The sequence below is a fragment of the Bison bison genome, unplaced genomic scaffold, assembly GCF_000754665.1.
Source record: "Bison bison bison isolate TAMUID 2011002044 unplaced genomic scaffold, Bison_UMD1.0 scf7180017864262, whole genome shotgun sequence".
Lineage (NCBI taxonomy): Eukaryota > Metazoa > Chordata > Mammalia > Artiodactyla > Bovidae > Bison > Bison bison.
In genome coordinates, this window is record NW_011494834.1 from 1897044 (window position 1) to 1913461 (window position 16418).

Below are 16418 nucleotides of genomic sequence, written 5' to 3' on the forward strand. Positions count from 1 at the left end.
ACCATCTGCAGTGATTTTGGAGGCCCCCCCCCCCAAAATAAAGTCTGACACTGTTTCCACTGTTTCCCCATCTATTTCCCATGAAATGATGGAACCAGATTCCATGATCTTAGTTTTCTTAATGTTGAGCTTTCAGCCAACTTATTCACTCTCTTCTTTCACTTTCATCAAAAGACTTTTTAGTTCCTCTTCACTTTCTGCCATAAGGGTGGTGTCATCTGCATGTCTGAGGTTATTGATATTTCTCTCAGCAATCTTGATTCCAGCTTGTGCTTCCTCCAGCCCAGCATTTCTCATGATGTTCTCTGCATATAAGTTAAAAAAGCAGGGTGACAATATACAGCCTTGCCGTACTCCTTTTCCTATTTGGAACCATCTGTTGTTCTGTGTGCAGTTCCTACTGTTGCTTCCTGACTGGTACACAGGTTTCTCAAGAGACAGGTCAGATGGTTTTGTATTCCCATTTCTTTCAGAATTTTCCAGTTTATTGTGATCCACACAAAGACTTTGGCATAGTCCACAAAGTAGAAATAGATGTTTTTCTGGAACTCTCTTGCTTTTTTGATGATCCAGCACATGTTGGCAATTTGATCTCTGGTTCCTCTGCCTTTTCTATATCCAGCTTGAACATCTGGAAGTTCATGGTTCATGTATTGCTGAAGCCTAGCCTGGCTTGGAGAATTTTGAGCATTACTTTGCTAGCATGTGAGATGAGTGCAATTGTACAGTAGTTTGAACATTTTTTGGCATTGCCTTTCTTTGGGATTGGAATGAAAACTGACCTTTTGCAGTCCTGTGGCCACTGCTTAGTTTTCCAAATTTGCTCACATATTGAGTGCAGCACTTTCACAGCATCATCTCTTAGGATTTGAAATAGCTGAATTGGAATTCCATCACCTCCACTAGCTTTGTTCATTGTGATGCTTCCTAAGGCCCACTTGACTTCACATTTCAGATGTCTGGCTCCAGGTGAGTGATCATACCATGGTGATTATCTGGGTCATGAAGGTCTTTTTTTTCTACAGGTCTTCTGTGTATTCTTCCCACTTCTTCTTAATGTCTTCTGCTTCTGTTAGGTCCATACCATTTCTGTCCTTTATTGTGCCCATCTTTGCATGAAATGTTCCCTTGGTATTTCTAATTTTCTTTAAGAGATCTCTAGTCTTTCCCATTCTATTGTTTTCCTCTATTTCGTTGCATTGATCTCTGAGGAAGGCTTTCTTATCTCTCCTTCCTATTCTTTGGAACTCTGCCTTCAAATGGGTATATCTTTCCTTTTCTCCTTTGCTTTTCACTTCTCTTCTTTTCACAGCTATTTGTAAGGCCTCCTCAGACAACAATTTTGCTTTTTTGCATTTCTTTTCCTTTAGGATGGTCTTGATCCCTGTCTCCTGTAAAATGTCACAAACCTCCGTCCATAGTTCATCAGGCACTCTGTCTATCAGATCTAGTCCCTTAAATTTATTTCTCACTTCTACTGTATAATTATAAGGGATTTAATTTAGGTCATACCTGAATGGTCTAGTGGTTTTCCCCACTTTCTTCTATTTAAGTCTGAATTTAGCAGTAAGGGGTTCATGATCTGAGCCACAGTCAGCTCCCAGTCTTGTTTTTTCCTGACTCTATTGAGCTTCTGCATCTTTAGCTTTAAAGAATATAATCAATCTGATTTCGGTGTTGGCCATCTAATGATGTCAAATTGTAGAGTCTTCTCTTGTGTTGTTGGAAGACAGTGTTTGCTATGATCAGTTTGCTATGACTAGGGTGTTTGCTATGACCATATATGCATATGTTATATATACTGGAGAAGGCAATGGCACCCCACTCCAGTACTCTTGCCTGGAAAATCCCATGGATGGAGGAGCCTGGTAGGCTGCAGTCCATGGAGTCGCCAAGAATCGGACACTACTGAGCGACTTCACTTTGACTTTTCACTTTCATGCATTGGAGGAGGAAATGGCAACCCACTACAGTGTTCTTGCCTGGAGAATCCCATGGATAGAGGAGCCTGGTGGGCTGCCATCTATGGGGTCACACAGAGTCAGACACAACTGAAGCGACTTAGCTGCATATATATATATATATATACACACACAGTATATGTCACGTTATATATATATGGTATACATATATACATCTTCATGCTATACAAGCCATTTCTGTCTTAATTTTTAAAATATGATGAAAAACATGTAAGTATAATCAAATATAGAAATGATTGTATAAACTATTATGTATGAGTCATTTTAAATTGTGGGGATCACAGTAAAGGGCTGGATCTCATATTTGGAGTGAATATAAGATAAAAGAACAGCTGTAAAATACAGGAAGCTCTCCTGGAGGAGGGCATGACAATCCACTCCAGTATTCTTGCCTGGAGAATCCCACAGACAGAGGAGCATGGAGGGCTAGAGTCCATAAGGTAACAAAGAGTCTGATGCAACTGAAGTGACTTAGCATGCATGCAGGATATAGTCAATCAAGGAGACTAGCATGGCCATAGACCCTAAGCTCCCTGAAAAACTGGAGAAATATATGGATGGGCTTCACATTCTATAGGCTGTGGAGTGTATTTTCAATACAAGTGTACCTATATCTCAGGAGTCTGGCAGGCTCTAACTGGTAGCTAAATGGAATAAACAAATGAAAATTCCTATGTATTGATGGATCATATAATAACTATAAATAGCAGAAAGCAGAGATAAAGGGGAAGATGTATGGTGAAATTTTAGTTGTTCAGACATGTCCGACTTTTTGCAACCCCATGGACTGTAGCCCACCAGGCTCCTCTGTTCATGGAATTCTCCAGGCGCAAATACTGGAGTGGGTAGCCCAGCTAGTCTCCTCTCTAGGGGATAGAATCTTGGTCTCCTGCATTACAGGTGGATTATTTACCATCTGAGCCACCAGGAAAGGCCCTATATGGTGAAAGGGTTGTATATTGGGAAAGGATACTTCCAGTGTAGATTGAAAAATGAGCCCTTGTTTTCTTGGCATGTAGCCTGAAGCCCTTATACTGAATTTCTCCTGAAAGCACATGTCTTTTCTGAGTGGACAGAAGTTTCTCTTTGTGGAAAGAGGAATACTTGCTCTAGGGAAAGCATAGGCCTTGGGTATTTAGCCTTTATTTTCTCTTCCACTTAAGTTTAAATCTGTACAAGGAGAATATGGTAAGTATAAGATGGCTGTTCTACTTGATAATTTGAGAAGTTTCTTTCACAGCATAAAGAAAAAAAAAAAACCCACTCCCAAGATCATTAAGGAGAATTATGGCTGAATATAAAAGCAGAGAATATATCAATATTTGAGAAAAGAAGAGAAGCTAAAAGCAATGGAGAAAAGGAAAGATATACCCATTTGAATGCAGAGATGCAGAGAATAGCAAGGAGAGATAAGAAAGCCTTCCTAAGTGAACAATGCAAATAAATAGAGGAAAGCAATAGAATGGGAGAGACTAGAGATCTCTTCAAGAAAATTAGTGATACCAAGGGAACATTTCATGCAAGGATAGGCTCAATAAAGGACAGAAATGGTATGGACCTAACAGAAGCAGAAGATATTAAGTAGCAATGGTAAGAATAAGCAGAAGAACTATACAAAAGAGATCTTCATGACCCAGATAATCAAGATGGTGTGATCACTCACCTAGAATGTGAAGTCAAGTGGGCCTTAGGAAGCATCACTACAAACAAAGCTAGTGGAGGTGATGGAATTCCAGCTGAGCTATATCAAATCCTAAAAGATGATGCTGTGAAAGTGTTGTACTCAATATGCGAGCAAATTTGGAAAACTCAGCAGTGGCCACAGGACTGCAAAAAGTCAGTTTTCATCCCACTTCCAGAGAAAGACAATGCCAAAGAATGTTCAAACTACCACAATTGCACTCATCTCACATGCTAGTAAAGTAATGCTCAAAATTCTCCAAGCCAGGCTTCAGCAATACGTGGAACCATGAACTTCCAGATGTTCAAGCTGGATCTAGAAAAGGTAGAGGAACCAGAGATCAAATTGCCAACATGTGCTGGATCATCGAAAATGCAAGAGTTCCAGAAAAACATCTATTTCTGCTTTGTTGACTTGCCAAAGCCTTTGACTGTGTGGATTACAGCAAACTTTGGAAAATTCTTCAAGAGATGGGAATACCAGAACACCTTACCTGCCTCCTGAGAAATATGTATGCAGGTCAAGAAACAACGGTTAGAACCAGACATGGAATAATGAACTGGTTCCAAATTGGGAAAGGAATATATCAAGGCTGTATATTCTCAGCCTGCTTATTTAACGTATATGCAGAGTATATCATGCAAAATGCCGGGCTGGAAGAAGCACAACTGGAATCAAGTTTGCTGGGAGAAATATCAATAACCTCAGATATGCAGATACACCACCCTATGGCAGAAAGTGAAGAGGAAGGAAAGAATCTCTTGATGAAAGTGAAAGAGGAGTATAAAAGAGCTGGTTTAAAACTCAACATTCAAAAAGCTAAGATCATGGCATCTGGTCCCACCTCTTCATGACAAGTAGATGGGGAAACAATGAAAACAGTGAGACTGCAGCCATGAAATTAACAGATGCTTGCTCCTTTGAATAAAAGCTAGGCAAACCCTGGCAGCATATTAGAAAGCAGAGACTTGACTTTGCCAACAAAAATTTCCCTAATCAGAGCTATGGTCTTTCCAGTAGTCATGTATGGATTTGAGAGTTGGACTATAAAGAAAGCTGTGCACTGAATAATTGATGCTTTTTAACTGTGGTGGTGGAGAAGACTCTTGAGAGTCTCTTGGACTGCAAGGAGATTCAGCCAGTCCATCCTAAAGGAGATCAGTCCTGAATATTCATTGGAAGGACTGGTGCTGAAGCTGAAGCTCCAATACTTTGGCCACCTGATTCGAGGAACTGACTCATTGGAAAAGACCCTGATGCTGGAAAAGATTGAAGGCAGGAGAAGGGGATGACAGAGCACAAGATATTTGGATGGCATCACCGACTTGATGGGCATGAATTTGAGCAAGCCCCGGGAATTGGTGATGGACAGGGAAGCCTGGTGTGCTGCAGTCCATGGGGTCACAAAGATATGACTGAGCGACTGAACTGAACTGATACTTTAGTCCAGAGTTATGTTGTCGTTTTTGGAAGTGCCAGTAACAGATGCAACATGTGTTAAAGATACTAAGTATTCCAGATCCAGATCCCAAACTGGTGGAGTTATAAAAACAAAGTTTTTTTTTTTTTTTCTTTTCATTTGAAAATACTTATTTGGGAAAAGTAAGTTACATTAAGAAATTTCTTTGAATTTTTTTCCCATTTTCTGACAACTGATATGTAATATATTAAGGAAACATGGATTTAATTCTGAATTGGGAACTGTAAAATGAATCACATATTAATTGACCTGAAGAAGTGATGAATATGCTAAATAAGCTCCCACATTTGACTCAGCTTTTTATATGGAAAGCTATCTTGTTTGAGGGTAAATAACTTGTAGCCATGTCTACAAAAGACAATTATTTTTCAGCATTTTTCTGGTTTTTCATGCTTCTATTACTCTTACTTATTAATAGAAGCTGTGATGTTTTGAAAGTATTACTATTAAATCTAGACTTCTTAAACAAAATCCCAAGAAGTCCACGTTCTCTTGGACAATCTCAAAGAACAGTGAGAAATTTCACTAAATAGGTAATGCTTAACGTTTATTTGAATAGATTCAATGTTAATGTGTTGCCTATGACACAATTATAAATAGTTCAATTCTATCCTTCTTTCACTATATTCTTGCTCACTTTGAGGTCCCTGACAAGTTTTGTGATGGGGAGACTGATTTTTTTTCTTTCTCTTAACACATTTGAGTGATATTTTCTGTATCATTGTGTATTTCTCTGGTAATATCTTGTCCTTATGTATGTTGCTGACACCTCGATCTCTGGAATCAAATAGGGAAGTAAGATCCATGTTTTCTTAGAAAATGGACTGATCTAACCCCAAACTCTTGCTGTTTTATCTTACTATTTTATGTTATTTTTGTTATTTATTTATTTTTTTTTTTTGGCTGCACTGGGTCTTTGTTGCTGCCTACAGGCTCTCTCTGGTTGTGGTGAGCAGGGGCTACTCTCTAGCTGCTGAGCATGGGCTGTAGATCATATAGGCTTGAGTAGTTGTGGAGCATGGGCTTAGCTGTGCAACGGCATGTAGAATCCTTCCAGACCAAGGATTGAACCGGTGTCCCCTCCCAACCACTGGACTCACCAGGGAAGTCCATGATCTAAATCGTTGAGAATAAATTGCACCTAGTATATACTACCTTAACTATGAAAAAGCAGAGTTCAGTGGATCACTTATGGATCAAGTCTATGGAACAAGTCCATTTTCCCTCATATTTATCACTTATCAATCATTTTCAAAATCTTGAAATTTCTAGATGAGGATTTCCCCTTAATTCATCCACCTTAAGCTAGACTTGATGCAAAAGATAAAATACACCATCTCTGCACTTTAAACTTCAGGCACTGACCCCTACTTCTAGTTTCCAGGCTCAAATTTGCATACCATGTATCTCTAGTGATCTCTTTTGCTTGTAAAAGCAAAGTAATTGGTCAAGATAAAAAGCGAAAATAAATTTGCCTTCCTTTTGATATTGTGATTAATTGTGGAAGTTCTCTCTTTGGTTAACAGGAAGTCCTCTACCACAAATTTTCCAAGAATTCTAAGAGGCGAACTCAGTCTTAATAGGTCTGAATCTTTACAGCCCCATGGACTGTAGCCTGCTAGACTCCTTTGTCCGTGGAGTTTCCCAGGCAAGAATCCTGGGGTGGGTAGCCGTTCCCTCCTTCAGAGGATCTTCCCAACTTAGGCAATGAACCAAGGTCTCCTGCATTGCAGGCAGACTCCTTATTGTCTGAGCCACCAGGGAAGCCTCTTATTGGGTCATTTCCCTGGTGGCTCAGACGGTAAAGCGTCTGCCTACAATGCGGGAGACCTGGTTCAACCCCTGGGTTGGGAAGATCTCCTGGAGAAGGAAATGGCAACCCACTCCAGTATTCTTGCCTGGAAAACCCCATGGATGGAGGAGCCTGGTAGGCTACAGTCCATGGGTCACAAAGAGTCGGACACGACTGAGTGACTTCACTACTTCAAATTAACTCATGGGAAGGGAAATGATTAGTGTGTTGACATGTCCCTAGTTTTGTTAACCTGTTTTGTGTAGCAACTGCTACACACTATGTTTAAGAAGAGGGCTCACTATTACATTGGTGCCATTTTTGGTCTGGTGGTAGTTTTCTGGGGATGTAGTAGGAATCAAATGGCAACCCACTCCAGGATTCTTGCCTCTGAAATTCCATTGACAGAGGTGCCTGGTGGGCTATAGTCCAGGGAGTTGCAAAGAGTCAGATGTGACTGACAACAGATAACAGTTGATTTTCAATACTATATCAGTTTTAGATGTACAATATAGGGATTCCATATTTTGGCTTCTTTTCTGGTGGCTCAGATATGGTAAAGAGTCTGCCTGTAATGTGGGAGACCCAGATTTGACCCCTGGGTTGGGAAGGTCCCCTGGAGAAGAGAATGACAACCCACTCCAGTATTCTTGCCTGGAGAATTCCATTCCTGGTGGGCTGCAATCCATGGGTTTGTAAAGTGTCAGACAGGACTGACCAACTAACACTTCACTTCAGCAGGAATCAAATATTCTCCCTCTGAGTATCATACTGTCCACTCCATATTTGTGTGAACCTCCCTCCAGACAGTATGGGTGTTTTAGCTGCATGTAGATCCTTGCCTAGGCAGCTCTTGTGTAGTTCTTTTCCAAGTCATGCTCTGAAAAGGAAGATTCAATCTTGTGTTCCCTAGGTTCCATCTCATTAGTTTACATTCATGGCTACTGTTGCATTTAGCTTATATTCACATTCCTGTTCCATTGTGCCTATGTCAATAGGAGCTTTCATGCCTAGTCACTTGCCCTGTGAAAACCAGACCTTTGTAGGGGAACCCAGGCTCTACCTCAGTCATCAGTATGAAGTCCCCTTCCCTCAAGGGGCCCTTTGCATCATTCCTGCCAGTAGGTCTCTCATTGGGAATTAGCCCATCTATCAGAAGATCTAATAAGGTAGACTCTATTTGTTACCATCAGGCTCCTTTCTTAGAAACTAGATTTTCCCTCTAAGGGACATAAAGAGGTGAGACCATTTCAAGGAATAAAAGAAAAAAAAAAAAAGCTCTGTCAATGTGTGCCTACTTGGCACTATTTCCACAACTAAGATGGACAACATTAGAGATTCTTCTCCCCACAACAAAGTATTCCAAGGGGTTTTGCACTGTTTTCATTGAGATAGAACTGGCAGGCAACTTTTAAAGATCAAATTCTTCTGCTAAAATATTAAAAAGTTCTACCTACTGGGTAAAATTCCTCCAATAAGAAAAATAGTAGCTAATTTTTTTAGTGAGCACTTTCTATATACTAAACATTTTACACAAATTGTCTTATTTAATCCTTAATAAATCATCTATGATACTATTTTTGCATTTAAAAATATTGATCTCTTTATTTTTTATTTGGCTATGTCAGATCTTAGCTGCAGTACACAGAATCTTCCTGTGGGATCTTCTCATTGCAGCAGACGGACTCCATTTGTTGCTCTTGGGCTCAGTAGTTGCTGCATCACACAGGCTTTGTTGTTCCATGGTGGGTGGGATCTTAGTTTTATGACTTGGGATTACACCCACCACCCCTTCATTGCAAGGTGATTCTTAACCACTGGATCACCAAGGAAATCCCCTATATTTGCTTTTTTTTTAAAGTTAAAATGAAACTCAGTTTAAGCAACTAGTTCAAAGTTATAGAATTGGGATTTGAACTGGTGTCTGTCTTACTTAAGGGTAGGTTCTCTTTCCCCACTCCACATAACAAATGGAAAGGCCATGCTAGGAAAACACACACCTGATAATATACACTTGTGACTAACTGCATAAAATACCTCTAGTTGGGTCAAAATTAATGTTTTCATCCTTCTTAGAAGCACTGAGCATAAAGAGATGAGTAAGACAGAGGCTTTGCCTTCAATCATGTATAGTCTGGGCAGGGAGATAGCGACATGTAAGGAGGGTAAGCAGTTGTGTGATAGAAGGGACAAATGTAGGCAAGGATGAGGGTCATCTCACCGGGAGCCCTATGCCCAACTTCATGTTTTCTCCAGGTTGTGTGGTGCTTCTTTTCTTCCCTGAGAGTTGCCCAAAGCCAAATGGCTCTTCCAGGCAGTCATATGCTTTCATCTACCATCTATTTTCCTCTCCAGTTTGAGAGACTGCTTGCCACACTTTTAATGAGATCAGGTTGTTTCTTGGTGATCCATCGCCATTTCTGACCATATTGTTACCCTTAATCATTGGAGGATCTACTTGCCTTAGACTACAAGGTGTGAAGACGAGGGGAAGAGTGTGGAAAGAAGAGGACTAGGGAAGGATACAGAGAAAATGGCTCACCTGTTCTCCCCCAAAGATCAAATTCAATGTCCCTGAAGATTAGGACAGATTTGAGAGAGTGTTTAGTGTGAGGGTGTTTATGATCCATAATAATTCTAGTCTGTAAGAAGTACTATACTTTGTACCTGAATATATTCTTCTTGGGAATTATTTAACTTAAAAATGTATTTCATTTATAACTATTCCAGATTTTAGCTTCAGAATTTAGCCCTTTGTGCATCAAATACTGTGTTACCATCTCAGATAATTGAACAGCCACCTAAATAATGCTTTTCAGTCTAAAGATAATCATTGAAATATTTAAAAATTCTGTTATAAATAATAATCATTAATGATTCTGTATGAGTTTAAGAAATAGAATCCAATATTATGGAAGGAGAATTTGAAGTTCAGCTAATTCAATACCTAGATCACATATTACTTAAAATCAGAGACAAAGTTGTTCTAAACATTTTTATATTTTCAGATCTCTTGCTGGCACATAGCAGGATGACTTATGTGAAATGTTGCATCTATTTTGGAGCCAGCTGTCTCTCTCCATGGTCTCTCTCATATCCCCTGTGGTGACCCTAGCATTTTTTTCTTTTTGTGTTTCTTTGCTAATGGAAAGTCTTTCTACTCAAACTAAGTGGTCCAGTCTTTGTTTGTCTTTGGGGAGAGAATGCCAAGACTCTCTGTCAAAGTTATGCTTGTCCTGACAGTGCATCATGGAACCATCTTCACCCTGTGTTCAAATTGTTGTCTTTTCTACCCATTCGCTTCCTATGCCTTGTGTAGCTGAAACTGATTTTGATTGCCTTGACTTCCCCAGCGTATGAAGGCAGTTTCTAGAATAAAGGTAGAACAATGTTTGAGGGGAAAAAAACAGCTATGTTAATAGATCTTTTCATGCCTTTTTAATTGCACATCCTCACAATAGCAATTTTTGAGATGCATGTCTATCCAACAGAGTGAACACACACTGACCTTGTAGCCCATGACTTCAGACTCGTTGGCTAATGGTCTGACGGGGTCCCAGCCCAGAGAAAGCTGAGAGCCCTGTTGCTCCCACCTGAGGTTGTTAGGTGCTTGACTGGGGGCTGCAAAATGAAAAGAAAAGTGAGTGCAAGAGATATCTTAAATACCTTTATTCACTTAAATTCTTGTGAGTATTTCAATCTTTTTTTGTGTTCAGTAGTTAGCTGGCACCATAGGCTTCCTTCCAGTGAGAATCAGATAAGGAGGGTTTTGCTCCAGGAGTATCATTTTAATAGCTACTCTGCTGAGCTTTTGAACCCAAATCCTTTTATCTCCCTTCTGTGTCAAAAATCGCTTAGCCTTGTTGCACAGGAAGATAACCTTTATCTACTGTGAATGCAAAATTTTCTGAGCTAGTTTTAGAATTCAGATCTAAGCATTGAAGCGAGACTAGGAATCAAAACTCCTCTTCAACTCATTTTATTATGTACCTCATGTGGCTTTCAGAAATGTTAAAAGATGTTTCTCTTTTGTCTGAGACAAACACAAAGCCCAGGTCACTTACGGGATTTCTTGGTGGCTGCACTCACTTCACTGCTGGGTGGCCCATATCCGGCTCCATTATAAGCCCTCACTGTGAAGTGATATAACGTATTTCCTTCTAACCCTGTCAGGATGATGGATGACTCGTTCCCCCTCGTTTTGACGGTTTCTGCTGCATCTTCTTGTTCCATGTCTTTCCGATAACCAATCTGTCAACAAATTATCACATGACGGATTAATTTTAAAGTTTACCCCATTGAACTTTTTTTTTTACCCCTTGGATGTTTCTCAAACCCACCTCTGGGAAATCATTCCTGTATCACCCAACGAATAGGTTCTACTAATGAGGCCAAACTCAGTCTTAACTGCTGCCTGATTTGCATCTGTGTAAACCATAGCACCTTAACAGTACTCAGCAAAGCAGTGAAAGGTGCTACCTTGTAGCCTGGTAGCATGAAAAGTCATTCATGAAGTTGAAGAAGTTCCTTTCTCATACGTCATTGGGACCATTTCCCATTCAAAGCCATCCAGCTTTTAGTTAATTATTTAAGAAAGAGACATGAGGAATATTTCCTCCTCGGCCGCACACAGAGGTGAATCACACAGCTGGATAAGTTTAAAAGAGAAGAGGTGAGAGAACACTCATGATAATTGGGAACAGTATCTTGGACTGCAAGGAGATCCAATCAGTCCATCCTAAAGGAGATCAGTCCTGGGTGTTCATTGGAAGGACTGATGCTGAAGCTGAAACTTCAATACTGTGGCCACTTCATGTGAAGAGCTGACTCATTGGAAAAGACTCTGATGCTGGGAGGGATTGGGGGCAGGAGGAGAAGGGGATGACAGAGGATGAGATGGTTGGTTGGCATCACTGACTCGATGCACATGAATTTGGGTGAACTTCGGGAGTTGGTGATGGACAGGGAGGCCTGGTGTGCTGCGATTCATGAGGTCGCAAAGAGTCGGACATGACTGAGCGACTGAACTGAACTGAACTGAACTGAAATACATAAAAATAACATTACTAGGATTTGGGAGGGTGGCAGAAGGGAATAGCTCTTTGTCAAAGAGCACTTTGTGCATTGAGATGATCTTTCCTGGTTATACACTCTTGGTGGCTGGTCGCATACCAAACTTGATCACTTTAAGAGATTCAACAATCATCTGTGTATATCTAATGCTTAACCCTGTTTGTACATTAGAACTTAATTATACATGAAGGCATAACAGAGTAGTTTCCCTCCCCCCGCCCCTACTTCTTTATCTTGGTAAAAATAAAGGAAGAGTAATAGTTCTTTTTCCAGTTAATTACTGTGGTGAAAGAAGTGTATTTCTGCAACCATTGCACCTCCTTCAAGTGCTTTGTCTATAGGCTAGGAAGTCAAACATCACAGTTCCAGATTCTGGTACAAAATTTGGGCAGTGAGGAATTTGTTTGAAACTTGATATATTCTGGGTTATACCTTGGACACCCAATTCCTTGAGTCCATTGGGAGGTACCAGAGGCTGCTCTCTTCCAGGAAAAAAAAGGACTGGAATCCCTTTCCCAACCCTCTTCCAGCCTAGATGCTGGCTGAATGCAGAGGGAGTAAAAAATGTCCAGAAGAGGAGGAAAGTTAGAAATTATAACTGCAGCCTTATGACATGAAGACTGTAACAGCCATATTTTCTTCTTTATATTGTTTCATATCTAAAAATTAAATAGCCTGGGTCCCTTCCTTTCTTGTGAAAGAGTGTTGTGCATAGGTAACTTTCTATTGTAGCCTGTTAGAGGAGACAGACAGGTTGACTAAAGGAAGTTTCTTGGCTTTCCATCTTAAGGAGATGGTGAGTACATCTTCATTTGCTTAAGAGATATTTGCACAATGTCAGTATGGAACATTTCCACTGCCAATTGTTACTTTCAGGGAACTGTTGAATGGGGAGAAGAATGTGTATGGATGTTGAGTAATGAAAAGGATCTAGTACTTTAGTTTTCAACATCCATTTCACCCTCATTCTAGTGTGTCTTCCTGGACTGAAGAGATGAAAAAATAAACACCATATTTCCAAGGCTCCCTTGCAGTTAGGGCTCTGAATATATTTTAGGTATAGCCAGTCAGATGCATATGCCTGGTATTTGAAAGTAAAAGTGAGATATAGATTGGGGAGATATAGATTGAACTTCCACCAATTCTGGTGGTTTTTTTTTTTTTTTCCTTTTGATTTGTTTTTTGCCTACAAGTATAGTAACAGAGACATTATTTTTCCTTTCCCCTTCACCCTCTGACTGTGGCAGCAAAACTGAATGGCTCATTGTCCAAGCATTAGCTTTATGGGAGTTAAGAAGCCACACACAAGAAAACCATTTTGTTGGTGCAAATTATAGTAACATGGTGGAATTCTGGAACTGGCAGTAACATCAGAGGCTTCCAGATCACAAAGTCTTCTTGAATGTGGAGCTGTCCTGTTTGTGATGACTTCCAAACAAACCAGGGCAGTGGAGTGTGGGACTAGGGCTGGAGATTTACTGGTTTTAGTAGACATCAGTGTCTTCCTCTGTGTCTTGGTCCATTGATTAGCTTTAACAGTCATTTTTCAAAGATCATGGAGTCTGTTAATTTAATTCAATAATTTTGTAAACAGTTTAATACTTATAATAAAACACTTCCTATTTAAGCTAGAGTAGTTTAATTCTTTGCAATTAAACACTGTCTGACACACCTACACAGCTCTTGGGGAAAAAAGTGTATATAGTTAATAAGGGACTTCCCCAGTGGCTCAGTGGTAAGCAATCCACCTGTAATGCAGGAGACACAGTTTCAAGCCTTAGGTTGGAAAGATCCCCTGGAGGATGGCTTGGCAACATACTCCAGTACTCTTACCTGAAGAATCCCATGGACTGAGAAGCATTGCAGGCTACAGTCCACAGGGTCGCAAAGAGTCAGACACGACTAAAGCAACTAACCACGTACTCACATAGTAAGATAATCATAATCAAATTCCTGTTTGTCATCCTTGTCTCTTCACAGATTTGAACTGGCATACAGCTGAATGAATGAACTTCAGAAATTTGTTTGATTAAGCTGAAATGCTCTAACCCTGACTTCTGTATTATGTTTGCCCCATTATTCCTAATTCCAAGAGCTAACTTATCTTGTTTGATTTTCAGCATACTTTTAACTGAAGAAATCTAAGCTATTTTCAGACTACAAAATTGAATGACATGTTGTTGGATGAACAAATGTGTATCTTTCTCCTTCCCAATGATATATCTGATTTTCAGATCTCTGTTTCAACTTTCTTTAATTGGCTGGATTATTTTAAGTTAGTTAAATATATATATTTGAGAGAGTTTAGTGTGATTAAATTCAACAGATTACAGATTTCGATACAAACACAGATTCCAATACAAAGTCTGGACTTCTAAATATTGAATGTTTAATTTGCTGATGAATCACCATGAAATTAAACATCCTAAATAAAAGATATTATGTTCTTAAGTGACAGATTTTGAAAAAATATAAATTCTAGCTGTACCAGATAAAACCTGTCATAAATCTAAAATTTTTTAAAAAAGGCATTATTTCTCTTTCTGGAATTTTGAAAAAGAAAAAAGAGCTGGAAGAGTTATTACCTTTACAGAGAAATAATAATTTTATTTCCTACGTTTTTGATGGAGGAGAGGATAAATCAGAAAAGCAGAAAAACATATGGAATTTAATATCATGCTTATCTAGCGATTCTTAACTTGGAATTGAGGTAATATAGTATTCATAAGTCACACTATACCTTTTAAAGTTGAAACTTCCTCTTTATTCAATTTATTTCTCCATGATTCAATTCTATCATGATGATAAATTTCATCAACATATAAATTTTGAACTCTCTATGAGATCACTTGAAATGAAGTTTAAAACATTTTAAAAGACACAAATATCTGAAACTAGAAGCATAGATAACCTGCTATTTTATCACTTTCACACAATTGGGGTTTTCATGGGTGTGTTTTTATTATATTACATTATTATACCCTTCTAGTATTTTTATTACATATAGCTAATAAATCATGTACTTATAGTCACATATGAATATTTTCCCATTTTTATAGTAATAATTTATCATATCCCTTGTGTACCAAATACCATTTAACCATTGTTCTTTTGTGGAACATTTGGGTAGCTTCCAAATTTGTTCTCTTACTTAAAATGCTGACATGAGTATGTTCACTGTTCATGTATATTGTTTCCAACATATTGGAGTAATTCCCCAGAACAGAATCCTAGACAGGAGATTATAGGATCCAAAATTATTGAAATTTTTATACTTCTGAAACAAAAGTGCTACACTTGATTTTCAAATAGTTTGTACTAATTTTCATTTCCAACAACAGTGTATAAATCTGAGAGATACACTGTACTGTTGCCAGCTCTACGTATATCATGGTTGTGGATTCAGAGGCCTACATTTTAATCATATTTTTGAAATCTATAAGTTTCATATAATGGGACAAGTTACTTAACCACGGAATCTCTATATCCTTATTTATAAAGCAGCTAAAATACTACTTACTTCAGTTTTATGAATTGTTTTCAGACAGCTCCCCTATTGTCATCCAACTACTTAAACTATTTTGTTTCTTGGTGGTTTAATATTTCTGATTTTTGTAACTTGTAAGTCTGTTTTCTTTTTTCTTGCTATCCTTCACATTGTTTTATTTTCTGACTTCATTCCTCAAAATTATGTTTACTTATGTGTAATATAAATAGTGGCAGGCAGGAAGCATGAATTCTGAGTCAGCCAATAGCTTTAAGAGTGTAGATTTGAACTTAAATCTGCAGGATGCTTTTCTTAGTAGATAACCCATTTTTTCCAAAATTGATTCTCCAGCGACTTAGTAGTAGTAGTAGTAGGATAATGATAATTTTAACTATGCAGATAACATACTCAGTTATCTGATATGATGATTCTAAAATATTCATGTCATACACAATCTAGTTTCCTTACATGAAGTTATAGGATTTAAATCTACCACTGCTGCTGTATGTAGTCAAAGATTACTGGATGAGCCACAGACTTCCCCCTATTTCCCAGTTTTTATTTAGTCACATTTACAATCATTGAAGGATTCTTCCTATCTGATTTTTGTTACCTGTTAGTTTTTAAAAGCATAATTCTTACCTGCTGTATTCCCTTGTTTTATAACTTAAATTGCACTCAGTGGTCACTGCTCATTCAATAGTGTATTTCCTGAATTTAATAAACAGCTCTATTATCTGATGTTATTTAAATTGCAAAAATTTTTGCACCACTGCAAGTTATTTATTCTCTAGTAAGGTTAGATTTTTTTTTTTAAATAATCAAAATACATAGTGAAATGTAAATATTTTACCATACTTTGAGTTTTTCAAAACTATTAAATTATTCATTCAAAAGTTTTTTTGAATATGCATTATTTACCA

The 16418-nt window shown here is 38.5% G+C and overlaps 1 protein-coding gene across 1 annotated transcript in view; it reads right to left on the reverse strand.

The window, feature by feature from the left end:
- Nucleotides 1-16418, reverse strand: part of CNTN5 (contactin 5) — a 671487-nt gene that overhangs the window by 23193 nt on the left and 631876 nt on the right. The window contains exons 19-21 of the mRNA XM_010848232.1: nt 11000-11186; nt 10444-10556; nt 10229-10304 (exon numbers count right to left, since the gene is read on the reverse strand). Coding sequence (XP_010846534.1) covers nt 10229-10304; nt 10444-10556; nt 11000-11186 — 376 coding nt within the window. The remainder of the gene's footprint in view (nt 1-10228; nt 10305-10443; nt 10557-10999; nt 11187-16418) is intronic.